Source organism: Dendronephthya gigantea, unplaced genomic scaffold (genome assembly GCF_004324835.1).
Source record: "Dendronephthya gigantea isolate DGI-Jeju-01 unplaced genomic scaffold, DenGig_1.0 000207F, whole genome shotgun sequence".
NCBI lineage: Eukaryota > Metazoa > Cnidaria > Anthozoa > Malacalcyonacea > Nephtheidae > Dendronephthya > Dendronephthya gigantea.
This window is the reverse complement of record NW_021163217.1, coordinates 29,262-47,365: the sequence shown is the minus strand read 5'-3', so window position 1 is coordinate 47,365 and position 18,104 is coordinate 29,262. Positions and strand designations below refer to the sequence as shown.

The window sequence follows — 18,104 nt, the reverse complement described above, 5'->3', positions numbered from 1 at the left end:
TTGCGCATGCGCGGCGACGATTTTTTCGATGTTTTTGTGCACCGCGACATTCGGGATGCCCAAAAACTGTTAAATCTCGAAGACAGCAGCATTATTTTGATGAAAAATCGTTTGCGCATGCACGGCAACAATTTTTTCAATGTTTTTGTGCACCTCGATATTCGGGATGCCCAAAAACTGTTAAGTCTCGAGGGTAGCAGCATTATTTTAATGAAAAATCGTTTGCACATGCGCAGCAACGATTTTTTTTGACGTTTTTGTGCACCGCGATTTTCGGGATGCCCAAAAACTTTTAAATCTCGAGGATAGAAGCATTATTTCGATGAAAAATCGTTTGCGCATGGGCGGCAACGATTTTTTCGACGTTTTTGTGCACCGCGACATTCGGGATGCCCAAAAACTATTAAATCTTGAGAATAGCAGATATTTAATGAAAAATCGTTTGCATGCGCCGCATGCGCGCGTTAACGGTTTTTTCGATGTTTTTGTGCACCGCGACATTCAGGATGCCCAAAAACTGTTAAATGTCGAGGAAGCAGCATTATTTTGATGAAAAATCGTTTGCGCATGCGCAGCAACGATTTTTTGAATGTTTTTGTGCACCGCGACATTCGGGATGCCCAAAAACTGTTAAATCTCGAAGGTAGAAGCATTTTTTTATGAAAACTCGTTTGCGCATGCGCAGCAATGATTTTTTCGATGTTTTTGTGCACCGCGACATTCGGGAAGCCCAAAAACTGTTAAATATCGAGGTTAGCAGCATTATTTTGATGAAAAATCGTTTGCGCATGCGCGCGAACGATTTTTTCGATGGTTTTGTGCACTATTATTATTATTATTATTAAACTTTATTTACACACGGTATTCTCAATCAGGATTTTCATGGTGACAAATGACAAGATTATGAATTACAAAATAAGACTACAAAAATATTTACAATGATAAATCAAACTAATAATTAATATACCTGCTTTTCATGAGAGCCGTGTAGGGAATATATACAAGAAATATAATATAATACAAATGTGAATGTAGATTAAAATAATTTGGAACAGCCCGCTTTAAAATTTAATAGGTTATTTGCTAGCCGTAGCCCAATCGGTAGGCTGTTCCATAGCATCGCACCACTATAACTAAAACTATTCTTGAGATAGTTTGTGCGAGGCTTAGGAACAGCCAGCTTACTATTTGTGTTTCTCAACGAATAAGGATTGACACTGTCACGGTTTACAAACATGGAACCCATGTATTGTGGAGCAAGTCCATTGAGTGATTTATAAACCATGACAGCCTTTTGAAACTGGCGTTGGGAAGATAACTTTTTCCAGCCAAGTCTATCGAGTAAGATGTCGGCATTAGTGTCATAGCTTGAAAAGGTCAAAACTCTCGCTGCGCGATTTTGTAGTTTTTGAAGTTTATCTGCCAAGGTTTTATTGCAATTGTCCCAAACTGTACAGCAATAATTGAAATATGGCTGGACAAGGGAAATAAAAATTAAATACAATGTTGCAACTGGGACAAATGAACGAACGAGTTTTAAAACGCCAATACCAGAAGCAATTTTTTTTGTTAATTCCTTGATCTGTATATTCCAAGATAGATTTTCATCAAGGTGAACTCCTAGAGATTTTGTATGTGAAACCTTGTCTATAGGAATTCCGTCTATTTTAAAACATGGGTCTGATTGGAAAGTAGATATTCTTTGTCGTGAGCCAATTAGCATAAATTCAGTTTTGGATTGATTCAATGTAAGCCTATTGGCGATAAGCCATTTATTAACATTTTCAAGATCTTGATTAAAGTAATAATCTATATCTTCAATTTTATTGCTTGCAAATGTTAAATTGGTGTCGTCTGCACTGCGACATTCAAGATGCTTAAAAACTTTTAAATCTCAAGGGTAGAAGCATTATTTCGATGAAAACTCGTTTACGCATGAGCGGCAACAATTTTTTCAATGTTTTTGTGTACCGCGACATTCGGGATGCCCAAAAACTGTTAAATCTCGAAGACAGCAGCATTATTTTGATGAAAAATCGTTTGCGCATGCGCGGCAACGATTTTTTCGATGTTTTTGTGCACCGCGACATTCGGGATGCCCAAAAACTGTTAAATCTCTGGCGTCGATCCCAATGACACCTCTAAGACGCTAAGACAAGACCCCCACCCGCTGGTTGAGAAGGGTGTTTATTACTCCTCCAAGACATTTTTAGCAGGAAATGAACTAGATGATGATGATGCACCCTCTAGTGAAATGGTGAACTCAATTCCAGTCCGAATCTCTTCGCATAGACCCACTACAAAACCGAGATATAATGCTCAAAAATATCGTTGTAATCTAGTGCCAATTTCTTTAACGAAAAGTAACTTAGTTATGCCACCTAGCACCTACTCAGTTCCATCTATACTCCTAACCAATGCATGTCATGTGACAAATAAAATTACAGAACTTTCTGGAATCGCTGCTGTCAATAACCCATCTCTGGTCATAATTACAGAATCCTGGCTGAACTCAAATATTCCGGATGCTGCTATAGAAATTAGTGAGAAGTTCAACGCATATCGACGAGACCGCCCTACCCCTGGTGGCGGTGTCTTAGCCTATGTGCACCATCAAATGCCTACTCCGTCTTACAAATCTTGAAGTGGAAGATAAAGAAGTCTTATGGCTCCTGCTTAAACCGCCTAGAACTCCCAGGCCTTATAGTGCCATAATAGTATTAGTGTATACTACCCACCAGGTCAGACGTTGGAAGATGAAAGAGCAATGCTCGAGTATATCACAAATGGACTTGATGAAATTCTGAAAGACCATCCTTTCAGCAGGTATAATCATCGCCGAGATTTTAACAAAATGAAACTGAATCTAGTATGTAGGCGCTTTAACCTTTGCAAAGTTGTACGAGCTCCTACTAGGGCAGAAATATTTTAGATCAAATCCTTACAATATGTCAGAATTTTACAATGACATCCAACATCTCCCGCCGATTGGCCGCTCGGACCATCAGTGTCTCTTACTCACCCCAAAGCTGAAAGAAAAGTGAAGGCGATTCCCGAAAAGTACGCCTGACAAAATGTAGTAACTTAATCGATCTGAGTGTCCATCTGAACAGGCAAAGTTGGGAAATGGTTTATGATGCTGATGAGATTGACGATAAAGTTTCGAAATTCACAAGTATGATCACGCGTATTCTTGATAAACGCTGCCCAAACGTACTGTACGTTTTCATCCTTCAGTAAACCTTGGATGACCCCGCGTATAAAGCAAGAAATAAAGGCCAGACAAAAAGCGTTTACGTCAGGGAACAGATCAAGATACCAATTATTATGTGACAAAGTTTTTCACTTATATCTAGTGCTAAGAAAACGTATTATCAATCGAAAGCGGAAGATACACGTGTAACAAGCCCAGCAAAGTGGTATAAAATTATATATGAACTTGTGGCTGCTAATGATTGTAACTTCCAATCTTCAGCAGCCCCCACAGATGACCTAGCTGAACGCTTACAACAAAGTTTCACCAAGCCTTGGCAGAGCACCACTCCTAATGAAAAACCAAAACTAGAGGAAATTGAACATTTACTCAAAGATACCAAGCCGCTGTTACCTTCGATTGGACAATTAAGGCAATTCTCAAACACCTAAACCTAAGAAAGCAAGCGGTTCGGACGACATTCCTGCATGGCTACTGAAACGTTACAGTGAAGAGCTTGCCCCTATTATTCATAATATCATCTGCTCTAGCATTTCCCAGTCCAAATACCCGACTCTCTATAAGCACGCATTGGTCACCCCTGTGCCCAAAGTATACCCCCGAATGATATTGACAATGATTTCCGGCAAATCTCTGTATTACCGCAAATGGCAAAAAATTTGGAAACCATACAACTTAAACTGAATAAAAATGACCTTAACATCAAAGATAATCAACATGCATTTACAAAAGGAAGATCAACAGTATCTGCGTTAGCGAGTATTACCCAAAATTGGTACAATAGACCGAAAATTCACGGGATGGAAGAATGGGAATTCATGCCATTTATTGATTTTCGTAAAGCTTTCGATATGGTTGACCATGGTTTGCTCCTAAGAAAATTAGCTGAAATGAATGTATCTAAATGCTTTGGTTATGGACGAAGAGTTTCTTAGAAGGAAGACAGCCCGAGTAAAAATAGGTGCGAGTTTATCATCTATTAGGTCCTGTCCTTCCGGAGTCCCCAGGGCTGTCTGTCATCTCACCAACATGTTTATGTCTATTGTTAACGATCTTGAAGATTGCATTCCCAACCATTTGCAGATATAATACATACAAATATGCAGATGATTGCACTCAGGATGAGGCAATCTCATATTGCTCCCACTGGCACACTCAAACGGTGTTAGATCAACGAATGACTGGGCACTTAGAAACAAGATGGAACTTATATTAAAAAGACTATAAGATATGTGGATTTGCTTCAAAGAAGGAATTCCTGCACCACCTTCACTTATGATTGGTAATGATACAATTGAAAGAGTAAAAACGTTCAAGCTGCTGGGCCTTTGGTGTAACGATACCCTTAAATGGAACACACACGTTGAAGAAATTACTAAAAAGGCAAACAAACGTTTATTCCACCTCCGGGAATGCCGCCGAGCAAACCTACCGACGGAAGTAGGTTTAACTTGTTACTTCACGAAAATTAGGCCGGTTTTGGAATATGCAGCCCCAATTTGGAGTGGTTTACCACAATATTTAATAGATGAGGTGGAGAACATTCAAACTCGAAGTCTAAAAATACTTGCTTTGCCGTGTGATTCATTTCAGTCTCTTGAACAGCGTCGTGACATGCTCGCCATACGTGAATACAAGAAAATTATGGATAATGAAACGCACCCTTGCAGGAAATACATACCAGATCACAGGACGAAAAGCGTGCCCTTAATACGGTTGTAAAGGCAGATTAATCGTGTATTTTATTGGTGTTTAGTTACACTTAATGCGATTTATTAAATACACTAAACACACCTTTAGACACGTTTAATGTTCAGTACTAAGTGTATTAACGGCGGGATTAATACTTAAGACTAAATGTTAAAAGTGTGCTAAGCAGATTAATTAAGTGGATTAAATGCAGATTAAGGCAGTTTAAAGGAACGTATAATTGCCTTTAATATCTTGACTTTTTTGACTAAAGTCGATTTTAATCATAAATGTGCTAGTTGGCTAAAGTGTATTAAAAGTAGATTTAATACATTGTTTAAAGGTCGATAAAGCGTGAGATAAGTATAGATTAATCGCCTTAAAACATTGATTAAACCTTGCGTAAATGCACATTTAAACTGTCTTTAATTAACCTATTATATTCACAATAATTCAGCTTTTGTTAATTCGTTAGCTGCATGGCTGTTATACTTATATAACCTATTCCATGTAAATAAACGAAGAAACTGATTTCCATTCAATTACAAGCTCAACTCGCAATAAAACTTAAATTTCTAATCGTTATATTTGGTACAAGCTACACGTATAGCTAGCTATAGTCAAACAAATACAAGCATCACCAGTTCATTGCAAAAAAGCATTTATTTCCCTCTATACCCGTGTATTTACAAAAATTCATCATTTTAAATAAATAGATAAGTCGTAATGTATAGTATACATCCATGATTCCTATACTAATATTATTGCATGATGTGATGTTTCTGGTACGGTGAATAATATGGTGTTTTCAACAATTAAAATTTACAGTTCAGTCAGTGCATCGATCTCCAGACGCGCAATAGCCAATATATTTTCAAAAATATATTGCGCGTCTAGAGACCAATAAACAAGGGCACTGAACTTTGAGTTCGGAGTAAACATATATTTAAGAACCGACTTGGCCTTGTAGCTCATTTGGTAGAGCATCGGACTAGCATACATAATTATTTGCATCTTCTAGGATGTCCATCGTCAATGTACATGTAACTGAAATAATTTTGTAGCAATTTTTAACTAAAGAGTCTATCGTGACAGATTCAAATCATCCTCGGCTAAATATTGTGCTCCAACTGGTTCATTTGTCGGGTCTTCAGTTAGAACAACACACGCCCAACCAGGACAGTTGGCTGGTTTTGGTTTACCGGAGGGTTCTCCTTCCTCTCTTGGTGTAACAGCTCGTTTGGACAATCCAGGTAGCGAATCCTTGTGGTTTTTATCAAGCTTCTTCTTAGTTCGCTTTAATTCTCTGCTTTCCCAAGAAAGCTTCCGAACCTTGTAGTGTTTAATCCTATTTGTTTCCTCGTCTACCTCGCTTTTTTCAGAGGACATATAGTCCATTCTCATGACGTCTGCCACCTTTGCCACTTTCGTCTGGTTCCAACCCATTTTCTCGATCGTTTTTAATCTTCTCGCTAGTTTCTAAAAGCAAATATCGTCGAATAATTATATTCTTACTTGGGTAAGTGTTTGAGATTGTGGTGCTAAGTATAGTCTCGCCTAAAATCCAGTTGCTAATTTTCTTCCGGTGGTTTTTCTCTTCGGAGTTCGAGTCTTACATGTCAGTGTAGTAGGTTATCCAACTAAGTACTACAACCAACTTCTTGATGGGGCTTCGCTCGAAACATCGAAGAATTTTCTTATTTTCCATGTAGTTGCATATAACCTACTACACTGTTTAACTGTTACGTTAAAAGTAGTTAGATAGTCGTGTTCAATCAAGTATGAAGCAAAGCTAAAATAATCATTAAGTATCAACTATTTTTAAAAAGATATTGTAAAAACATACCTCCTCCTTTCTGCTCCTTCTCCTGCAAATTTGAACGTGTTGCTGTTCTGTTCCAAGAGCAACTCTTTTCTGTTTTGCTTTGCATGACTTGAAATACCTCTTAAACGCCTCTAAAACATAAAAAAGCAACAATCACCTTCTAGATTCAGGGCCCTAATTTCTAGGAAACTTACTTTCACGAGGGAAAACCCAATTTGAAAACATAGTTGCAAAAAAGCTGTGCGTATGGGGCACCACCAGCGCAGAGAAAGGTTTTCCCTGTGACGAAGGTTTAAACCTGGTTTTCATATGTCGTAATTCATTGGATGCGCCTTGTTAAAATAAATTACACGACTCCCGCAAAAAGGGTTGAATCCCTATCCTATTAGACGTCTATACTCAGAGACTGGAGAACTAAGGAACATATTAGTCAACTGATTTATTGCTGCTATATTTCTTTTACATTACAAGTTAAAACTCTGAGTATATACCTTTTAAAACAACCGTTGGCCAAGGACAATTTTCCTGACCACCAAATTCATGTTGCAGTTCTTCTGCCACTCTTTTAAATAGCTGTGAATTTTGCTGAGAATCGGGGCTAGAAACAAGAAACTTAATTAGTTCAAAATTATTACTTGTGCTTAACCTGTGTAGCATACTGTCGAACTTCCATGCTCAGTTTGAGAGTTACTGTTCAAAAGATAGTGTTCTTGTACGTGGTACAAAGGGACACACTATTAAAATATACCAGCCTTTAGAATTTTATGTATGCCATTATGAATTTATTTTAAGGCCTTCAGAATTTTGCATAATTATCACATGTTCTGAATTCACCATATATCGCACAATTCTGAAGGCCTCACATAGAATTCTGAAGGCTTCAAATAAAATTTCAAAGACTGGTATAATTTATATTTATAGCATGTCAGCACAACTTCCAGTCTAATATGCAGTTTAACCCATTAAGTGGCAGAGCTTCCCCACTGACGAGTATTTCGTCTGGCAATAGACAAGTAAAAAATATAAGTAGGGTGTCCTGGGGCACATTGCCACTTAATGGGTTACCCATCAAGTTTGCGCCCTGATGCGCCCTACTTTGGCGTTTTACTCTGTCTAACACCAGACTATTTTACTCATTAAGGGGAGAGTGCTGGTGCTTAATTGGTAATATATTAATTACAATCAATAAAAATAAGATAAGACTCAATCTAAAATACTAACATCGGAAAGGTAAACAATGTACATCATCTCGGTAACATGACTTCACCAGTTTTATTAATATAAATTAGTATTTGAAAGAAGTTGCCTTTATGCATTACCTTTCAGTTAATCTAAAGTGCATATTTTCATCAGCACTCCTAAGAGCCTTGAGTTTTCTTCGGACATTATTCTATTGAAGAACATAGTAAACACATTTTCAAAATTAAATATCTAAAAATAATGGTTTTTTAAACATGGTTTTACAGTTCTTACAATTGATTTCTGTTAAACCTTTGGTTGGCTTTTAGTTGAACATTTAGTTGAAAAGTCAGCCTAAATTGGTGGCAATGTGCCTAGACATGCCCCCTGGATTTTCTCTGTGTAACACCAGACATTTTACTCCTTTAGTGTTATGGTACAAGCAGTGAATAGGTTGATAGTAAATATAATTATATTACCATAATAAGGAGACATTTATAAAGACTTTAAAACATACAAAGATAACTATATATAAACAAAGACCAATTCAAACAATATGGACATTTTTGTCCTCATATTATTAAAATCTGTTATTCAACATAAACGGTCAACGGATAAAGGCATAAAGCCATTCAGATGAAATGGTTAATAGGAAATAAATGAAACTGTATTTACTTACACTGCAAGCTTTGGGCACTTTATGTTTGTTCTGCCCGGTCTGTCTGACTCGTCTGCCAGGTGAAGTTGTCTGGGACAAGATGTCCATTTTTGTTTCAATATTTTTCAAAGCACTTTCATTGCTTGAAATGGTATTAGCCATTTGAGCTCTCAAGAGCCTGTTTTCCTCGACCACATTTTGTAATAATAAAACGTACTGATCGGGCAAAGACATTTCAGTGGATATGTCGAAAAATCCAGTGAAGTCAGATTCAGCTGTTTGTCGCGAAAGGACTTTGAACACATTGACACAGTTGATTGTTGAATTGTATGTAGATTTATAATTGAGCGCGATCACGTCCAATATTTCATTGGTTGTAGAAAACTTTCACAGCAGGATTCTATCGTTATCATATTTCTTCCGTTAGGTATAACACACGAACATCAAAGTCTTTACCCAGATAACCTAGAAAAGCACTGGCCTAAATGTAAATTGGGCTTCCTTACGAATACTAAGTCATTTAAAAATTGATTCCGTGCACATTTCCTCTACAACGATAATCCGCCATTGTTTTAGTCGCGTTATTTATAGAACAGACATATTATGAGTTGCCTACCCACCCTATAGGGGACAGTTATCCGATCGGAGACAAATATCATAAATTCATAATTGTTAAATAACGCAAAAGCGCGGGAAGCACACATTACGTACTTTGGCGCAATGACAACGAACGACAAATATTTTGAAAAGCCTTAAATTGAAAAATTCTGTAAAGCTTTTGGTGGTATACCTTGCGCAAAACCGGTTGAAATGGCACATTTTAACCAGTCTTTCCACACAGCGAGTGGCGCACTTGCTACCAGTGGAATGCGCAGCCTTCTGGAAGCTAAAAGCCCAGTGCCACCAGAGGCTGAACAGAATTGTTTTATACCTGCGAAGCAGCGTCGTCTCTCCAGACCAAATAATGTCGAGGAAGTGCGCCTTAAACGTCGCCGACGTAAACAGAAATTACGAGAAAGGAAACGTAAAGAGACCAGAAATGTCAAGCAAAGACGGCTGGAGGAGAAAATAAAGAAAAATATTGAGAAAGAATTGAAAGCCACAACGACTGAAATGAGATCGAAGGCCGAGTTTTTTTGGAGAAAGTGGAGAGAGGAAAAGTCTTTGCGTACTACGTCTCGTATGTAAGTACATGTATATTGCTCCTTATATTTAATTTGAGCAGTTTATAGAAGCAGGGTTATATCGATAGATTGCTAAAATTGTGTGTATTTACTTAATACTGTTATACTGCATTAAAGCACCCCACATTATATTCAGTATAATTCCCCCCCCCTTATGGAGTATATTTGACCCTCCAGAATCTAAGCAATTTTGATTGAATAATATTAATATGTGCTTTTTTAACGCTGGGATTTAAGAGACCCCTTGCAGAAATGAAATATTTTTTTCCAACCTTAACAGAATTCATTTGGCAGTTCTGGCCACATCTTAGAAAACTGCATTTATAGGCAGGGGTTTATATTATTAAATGAAGTGGAACATTGACCAACAATGTAACCTAAGTATCATGCCCCAGGCCTACAGTATGTTTTCATTCGCTATGATTGATTGGCAGCGACAAATGAAGGAGGACCTGATATATTCTTTACCATGCTGCATGTAAAAAGCCAGATTCAGGCTTTTTTGTCTGATTGCCCGATTAGACAAAATCTTTTTGAATCTGCATTTGATTGAATGATGATACAGTGATCAAAACTATAATTCAAATTTTGTGTGAAATTTAAATTTCCCCTGCAACATTTTCATTCAATACTCAATACAAACTTTGCTGTGGGTGGAAAGCGATGGGATGAATGTTTGATTTGGGCCTTTGTACATAGGGAGTCTGATATAAATGGTGTAATAGTATAGTATTTAGAATCCTCTGTCCCTAGTACATTTATCTTGCATGATTCATAAAAACTTTAGACACAATTGACAATTCCAATTATGGACTGAAATAGACAAGGAGATTCAAATAAATCACCAAAGCTGGAAAAGAGCATACTAAAATTAGTATATTTTCAAAGTTTGGTTGTGAAATGTTGTAAATTTTAGCTCACTTTACTAGCTTTTTTATTCCGAAGCTAGAATGTGCTCAAAATGTTCTGCTCGTTTGGAGTTACTATTGTACTGGCCAATTAAGAAGAGAAAGCAATTTGAACATTAATGGGGTACTCATGAAATGCTAGCTACAGATATGACCATATGTCTCCAACCTTTTGAAACAATAGTTTGTGCTTACAGTAGCTGTCAATTCATGAAACAACACTGTCTTGAAGATCATTTGATCTTTATATTAACCCATTAAGGGGCAGAGCTTCCACACTAATGAGTAAAATTGTCTGCCGTTAGACAAGTAAAAAATAAGTAGGGCATGCCGGGCACATTGCCACTTAATGCGTTAACTCGAGAGATTGTCAGCTTTTGTAGTTAACACATTAAGTGGCAGAGCTTCCCCCTGACAAATGAAATAATCTGACATTAGACAAGTAAAAAAATAAGTAGGGGGCATTGCCACCTAATGCATTCAACTATAGTATACTGAATAGCAGTTATACAGCTGAACAATATTCAAGCCTAAATATTTTCAATATCAACCTGGCTATTATTTATTTAAATTTTTCTAGGTCTATCCATGAAATTGACCCAGCCAACTTGAAAATATTGTCAAGTGGACGAAAAAATAAAATTGGTGAGGGGACATTTGGCATCTGTGTAAAAAAGATGTACAGAGGGCATGTAGTTGCTGTGAAACAGTTTAAAAGCCATACAAGTAGAACTGATGTGGAAAAGGAAGCCATGATGATTAATTCATTTGATCACCCTGGTATGAAAATGATTAATTATTATGATTACAGCATACTTGAAACTTACGGCACTGTAACAGAGTTTACGTGGATAGTTGGGAGGGGTGTGTATATTCATATATTCATGTTCATATTTACATGGATATATTAATACACCCATCCCCCCCACACCACCAATTATCAATGTTGGGGATAGGCCTGTTTACCGTTAGGTATGATCATGTGGAATAATGATTAGCAGTATGGCAACTCTTCTAGCAAAACTGATCCTGAAGTTTGTATTTTCACTCAAAATTTAAAGCTGAGAAACTTCTGCTTTAATAGTTGATTGTTCATGATCAACTTCATTCAATGTCTCTGTATTCAGATTGTGTAAAATTGTACTGTACATGGAAATACAAGAAGACTCATGACTTATTTTATTTATTTATAATTTCATAATACTTTTCTTATATAAGGTTTGCCATTTCTGTTTGGTATCAATGTACAATCAAAGCCATACATATTGGTTACTGAATTTTATGGAATTGGTGGACAGTGTGCTAATAATGATATAGCTGTATATTATGGACTTGCATCAAAACACTCTCACCTTTGAAACTGTAACTGTTACAATCACTTTCTCCGTCTGTGTCGGATGAAGACGTTGAAGAATCTTTCTTCAAACTTCTCTTCAGCTGGCGAGATTGTTTTAAAGCCATATGTCTACGGAATGTTGTTTCCGAAACGTTTTGTTCGCAGTGGTCGCAAAACACGTAACTGTTCGCCTTATCCATATCGTATTATAACTGCCACGCACTTTGGCCAAATTTATATAAACTTGTATATCAATCACTTCCGCACTTTATAATTACTAATGAGCGAATTTGCACAATAAGAAGTCTTTCTTATTTCTTGTATATTGTCCGACAGTGTCTCGAAGTGCTTAAATTCAGGTGAAATAAAGGCGCATTATAGCATTACGTTACTCGATAATAACAAACGTATCAGATATCATCATGTTTATTTGTTACCATATAATTGTTGCAATAACAATATATTTAATCCTATTAAATTGCCGTCCTAACGGAATTAAAGTAGGTGTCAGGTTTTGTCTTCATTTAAAATCAAATTAAAGGTGATTAAATGCTATCTCTGCCTTTAATCAACATTTAAACAACTGGTTAAAGTTTATTAAACTATACGCGCACTAATGTCGGCTTTAACCCACTTTAAAATGCTCACTAAATGCAATTAAATCTATCGGTTTCCAAAAGAGATGTTTTATTCAAAATAAATGCGATTAAATGTAACTTTTTCTTTAATCACCTTTAGTCGGCTTATTAAAAGTTATAGATACGCATTTAATACCTTTAGTATTTTTGCTAAAGCTAATTAATGGCACGCTTTTCGTCCTGTGGATATTGTGACGACAACATATAATCTAAGAACTCCAAGAACTCTACCGCAGTTCTTCTCTCATACCAATAGGCATAAACTTTCGTTTATTCCAAGGACTAATGCACTATTATAGACATAATTTTAAAATCGTAAATTTATTATATTTGTATATATACATACATTTTAATCATATTTAGTAATTGTAAATCCATTGTAATTTTATACCTAAGATGGATAAATAAATTATTATTATTTATAAAAATTATTATTTAAATCTCAAGGGTAGCGGCATAATTTCGATGAAAAATCCTTTGCGCATGCTTGGCGACGATTTTATCGATGTTTTTGTGAACCGCGACATTCGGGATGCCCAAAAACTGTTAAATCTCAAGGGTAGCAGCATAATTTCGATGAAAAATCGTTCGCGCATGCGCGGAAATGATTTTTTCGATGTTTTTGTGCACCGCGACATTCAAGATGCTCAAAAACTTTTAAATCTTAAGGGTAGAAGCATTATTTCGATGAAAACTCGTTTACGCATGCGCGGCAACAATTTTTTCAATGTTTTTGTGCACCGCGACATTCGGGATGCCAAAAAACTCTTAAGTCTCGAGGGTAGCAGCATTATTTCGATGAAAAATCGTTTGCGCATGCGCGGCAACGATTTTTTCGATGTTTTTGTGCACCGCGACGTTCGGGATGCCCAAAAACTGTTAAATCTCGAGGGTAGAAGCATTTTTTGATGAAAACTCGTTTGCGCATGCGCAGGAACGATTTTTTCGATGTTTTTGTGCACCGCGACATTCGGGAAGCCCAAAAACTGTTAAATATCGAGGTTAGCAGCATTATTTTGATGAAAAATCGTTGGCGCATGCGCGCGAACGATTTTTTCGATGGTTTTGTGCACTGCGACATTCAAGATGCTTAAAAAATTTTAAATCTCAAGGGTAGAAGCATTATTTCGATGAAAACTCGTTCACGCATGGGCGGCAACAATTTTTTCAATGTTTTTGTTTACCGCGACATTCGGGATGCCCAAAAACTGTTAAATCTCAAAGACAGCAGCATTATTTTGATGAAAAATCGTTTGCGCATGCGCGGCAACAATTTTTTCGATGTTTTTGTGCACCGCGACATTCGGGATGCCCAAAAACTGTTAAATCTCAAGGGTAGCAGCATAATTTCGATGAAAAATCCTTTGCGCATGCCTGGCGACGATTTTATCGATGTTTTTGTGCACCGCGACATTCGGGATGCCCAAAAACTGTTAAATCTCAAGATTAGCAGCATAATTTCGATGAAAAATCATTTGTGCATGAGGGGCGACGAATTTATCGATGTTTTTATGCACCGCGACATTCGGGATGCCAAAAAACTGTTAAATCTCAAGGGTATCAGCATAATTTCGATCAAAAATCGTTTGCGCATGCGCGGCGACGATTTTATCCATGTTTTTGTGCACCACGACTTTCGGGATGCCAAAAAACTGTTAAATCTTAAGGGTAGCAGCATAATTTTGATGAAAAATCGTTTGCGCATGCCCGGCGACGATTTTATCGATGTTTTTGTGCACCGCGACATTCGGGATGCCCAAAAACTGTTAAATCTCAAAGAAGCAGCATTATTTTGATGAAAAATCGTTTGCGCATGCGCGGCAACAATTTTTTCAATGTTTTTGTGCACCTCGACATTCGGGATGCCCAAAAACTGTTAAGTCTCGAGGGTAGCAGCACTATTTTGATAAAAAATCGTTTGCACATGCGCAGCAACGATTTTTTTGACGTTTTTGTGCACCGCGACATTCGGGATGCCCAAAAACTTTTAAATCTCGAGGATAGCAGCATTATTTTGATGAAAAATCGTTTGCGCATGGGCGGCAACGATTTTTTCGACGTTTTTGTTCACCGCGACATTCGGGATGCCCAAAAACTGTTAAATCTTGAGGGTAGCAGCAATATTTCGATGAAAAATCGTTTGCACAGGCACGGCAACGGTTTTTTCGACTTTTTTGTGCACCGCGACATTCGGGATGCCAAAAACCTGTTAAATCTAGAGGGTAGCAGCAATATTTCGATGAAAAATCTTTTACCTATGCGCGGCAACGGTTTCTTCGATGTTTTTGTGCACCGCGATATTCAGGATGCCCAAAAACTGTTAAATGTCGAGGAAGCAGAATTATTTTAATGAAAAATCGTTTGCGCATGCGCAGCAACGATTTTTTGGATGTTTTTGTGCACCGCGACATTCGGGATGCCCAAAAACTGTTAAATCTCGAGGGTAGAAGCATTATTTCGATGAAAAATCATTTGCGCATGCACGGCAACGATCTTTCTCATGTTTTTGTGCACCGCGACGTTCGGGATGCCCAAAAACTGTTAAATCTCGAGGTTAGCAGCATTATTTTGATGAAAAATCATTTGCGCATGCGCGGCAACGATTTTATCGATGTTTTTGTGCATTGCGACATTCGGGATGCCCAAAAACTGTTAAATGTCAAGGAAGCAGCATTATTTTGATGAAAAATCGTTTGCGCATGCGCAGCAACAATTTTTTCAATGCCTTTGTGCACCGCGACATTCGGGATGCCCAAAAACTGTTAAATCTCGAGGGTAGAAAAATTTTTACGATGAAAACTCGTTTGCGCATGCGCAGCAACGATTTTTTCGATGTTTTTGTGCACCGCAACATTCGGGATGCCCAAAAACTGTTAAGTCTCAAAAGTAGCAGCATTATTTCGATGAAAAATCGTTTGCGACTGCGCGGCAACGATTTGTTCGATGTTTTTGTGCACCGCGACGTTCGGGATGCCCAAAAACTGTTAAATCTTGAGGGTAGAAGCATTATTTAGATGAAAAATTTTTTGCGCATGCGTAGCAACGATTTTTTCGATGTTTTTGTGCACCGCAACATTCGGGATGCCAAAAAACTGTTAAATCTCAAGGGTAGCAGCATAATTTCTATAAAAAATCGTTTGCGCATGCGCGACGACGATTTTATAGATGTTTTTGTGCACCGCGACTTTCGTGATGCCTAAAAATTGTTAAATGTCGAGGAAGCAGCATTATTTTGATGAAAAATTGTTTGCGCATGCGCAGCAACGATTTTTTCAATGCTTTTGTGCACCGCGACATTCGGGATGCCCAAAAACTGTTAAATCTCGAGGGTAGAAAAATTTTTTCGATGAAAACTCGTTTTTTGCATGCGCAGCAACGATTTTTTTGATGTTTTAGTTCACCGCGACATTTGGCATGCCCCAAAACTGTTAAATCTAGAGGATAGCAGCATTATTTCGATGAAAAATCGTTTGCGCATGCGTGGCAACAATTTTTCGATGTTTTTGTGCACTGCCACATTCGGGATGCCCAAAAACTGTTAAATCTCAAGGGTAGCAGCGTAATTTCGATGAAAAATCGTTTGCGCATGCGCGGCGACGATTTTTTGGATGTTTTTGTGCACCGCGACATTCGGGATGCCCAAAAACTGTTAAATCTCGAAGACAGCAGCATTATTTTGATGAAAAATCGTTTGCGCATGCACGGCAACAATTTTTTCAATGTTTTTGTGCACCTCGATATTCGGGATGCCCAAAAACTGTTAAGTCTCGAGGGTAGCAGCATTATTTTAATGAAAAATCGTTTGCACATGCGCAGCAACGATTTTTTTGACGTTTTTGTGCACCGCGATTTTCGGGATGCCCAAAAACTGTTAAATCTCGAGGGTAGAAAAATTTTTTCGATGAAAACTCGTTTTTTGCATGCGCAGCAACGATTTTTTTGATGTTTTAGTTCACCGCGACATTTGGCATGCCCCAAAACTGTTAAATCTAGAGGATAGCAGCATTATTTCGATGAAAAATCGTTTGCGCATGCGTGGCAACAATTTTTCGATGTTTTTGTGCACTGCCACATTCGGGATGCCCAAAAACTGTTAAATCTCAAGGGTAGCAGCGTAATTTCGATGAAAAATCGTTTGCGCATGCGCGGCGACGATTTTTTGGATGTTTTTGTGCACCGCGACATTCGGGATGCCCAAAAACTGTTAAATCTCGAAGACAGCAGCATTATTTTGATGAAAAATCGTTTGCGCATGCACGGCAACAATTTTTTCAATGTTTTTGTGCACCTCGATATTCGGGATGCCCAAAAACTGTTAAGTCTCGAGGGTAGCAGCATTATTTTAATGAAAAATCGTTTGCACATGCGCAGCAACGATTTTTTTGACGTTTTTGTGCACCGCGATTTTCGGGATGCCCAAAAACTTTTAAATCTCGAGGATAGAAGCATTATTGCGATGAAAAATCGTTTGCGCATGGGCGGCAACGATTTTTTCGACGTTTTTGTGCACCGCGACATTCGGGATGCCCAAAAACTGTTAAATCTCAAGGGTAGCAGCATAATTTCGATGAAAAATCGTTCGCGCATGCGCGGAAATGATTTTTTCAATATTTTTGTGCACCGCGACATTCAAGATGCTCAAAAACTTTTAAATCTTAAGGGTAGAAGCATTATTTCGATGAAAACTCGTTTACGCATGCGCGGCAACAATTTTTTCAATGTTTTTGTGCACCGCGAAATTCGGGATGCCAAAAAACTCTTAAGTCTCGAGGGTAGCAGCATTTTTTCGATGAAAAATCGTTTGCGCATGCGCGGCAACGATTTTTTCGATGTTTTTGTGCACCGCGACGCTCGGGATGCCCAAAAACTGTTAAATCTCGAGGGTAGAAGCATTATTTGGATGAAAAATTTTTTGCGCATGCGCAGCAACGATTTTTTCGATATTTTTCGCACCGCAACACTCGGGATGCCCAAAAACTGTTAAGTCTAGGTGGCTTTTGAATGAAAGCCACCTAAATATGAAGGGCCTTCGTCTAAATAGACAAGGTAGCTTAGCTTTACAACAAAACTTTTTAGATTTTGCTAAATCTATCTCAGATTGACAATTTCCCAAATCCGTTATTCCTACCTCACGCGGGTTTAAGTTAGCAGCCCTTAATGTGAGAAGCATAGTAAATCACATTGATGAGTTGCGAGTTTTGCTTGCTACTAGCCCAATCGATGTTCTAGCAATTAACGAGACATGGCTTAATTCTACAATAAGCGATAACGATGTTTACATACCTGGATATGAAATTATACGTCGGGACAGAGCATGTAGTAGTGCCGATGGAAAAACGGATGGAGGTGTTTGCTTTTATGTACGCTCCTGCGTAAATTTTATACTTCGCAAAGACCTGTTTATCGATGACTTGGAAAATTTATGTATTCAAATTCAAAAACCAAATTCTAAGCCCTTTCTCGTTACAACATG

The 18,104-nt window shown here is 37.8% G+C and overlaps 3 protein-coding genes across 4 annotated transcripts; 1 reads left to right on the top strand and 2 right to left on the bottom strand.

The window, feature by feature from the left end:
- Positions 1-892: 892 nt before the first annotated feature.
- LOC114539581 lies at positions 893-1,851 on the bottom strand. The gene has a single exon (XM_028560224.1). The coding sequence runs from the start codon at positions 1,721-1,723 to the stop codon at positions 1,037-1,039; it is 687 nt and encodes a 228-aa protein (XP_028416025.1). The 5' UTR covers positions 1,724-1,851; the 3' UTR covers positions 893-1,036.
- A 3,891-nt stretch (positions 1,852-5,742) lies between these two features.
- LOC114539580 lies at positions 5,743-12,264 on the bottom strand. 2 transcript variants are annotated; one of them, XM_028560223.1, is made up of 6 exons: positions 12,010-12,264; positions 8,587-9,030; positions 8,048-8,118; positions 7,220-7,326; positions 6,750-6,859; positions 5,743-6,382 (listed from the first exon to the last, which is right to left on the bottom strand). In XM_028560223.1, the coding sequence occupies exons 2-6, from the start codon at positions 8,797-8,799 to the stop codon at positions 5,987-5,989; spliced, it is 897 nt and encodes a 298-aa protein (XP_028416024.1). In that variant the 5' UTR covers positions 8,800-9,030; positions 12,010-12,264; the 3' UTR covers positions 5,743-5,986. The 2 variants fall into 2 exon arrangements, with proteins under 2 accessions (XP_028416024.1, XP_028416023.1); XM_028560222.1 differs by lacking the exon at positions 12,010-12,264 and having other exon boundaries at positions 8,587-9,297.
- On the top strand, positions 9,361-12,015 carry LOC114539575. The gene is made up of 3 exons (XM_028560218.1): positions 9,361-9,749; positions 11,238-11,437; positions 11,876-12,015. The coding sequence occupies exons 1-3, from the start codon at positions 9,376-9,378 to the stop codon at positions 12,013-12,015; spliced, it is 714 nt and encodes a 237-aa protein (XP_028416019.1). The 5' UTR covers positions 9,361-9,375.
- Positions 12,265-18,104: the final 5,840 nt, after the last annotated feature.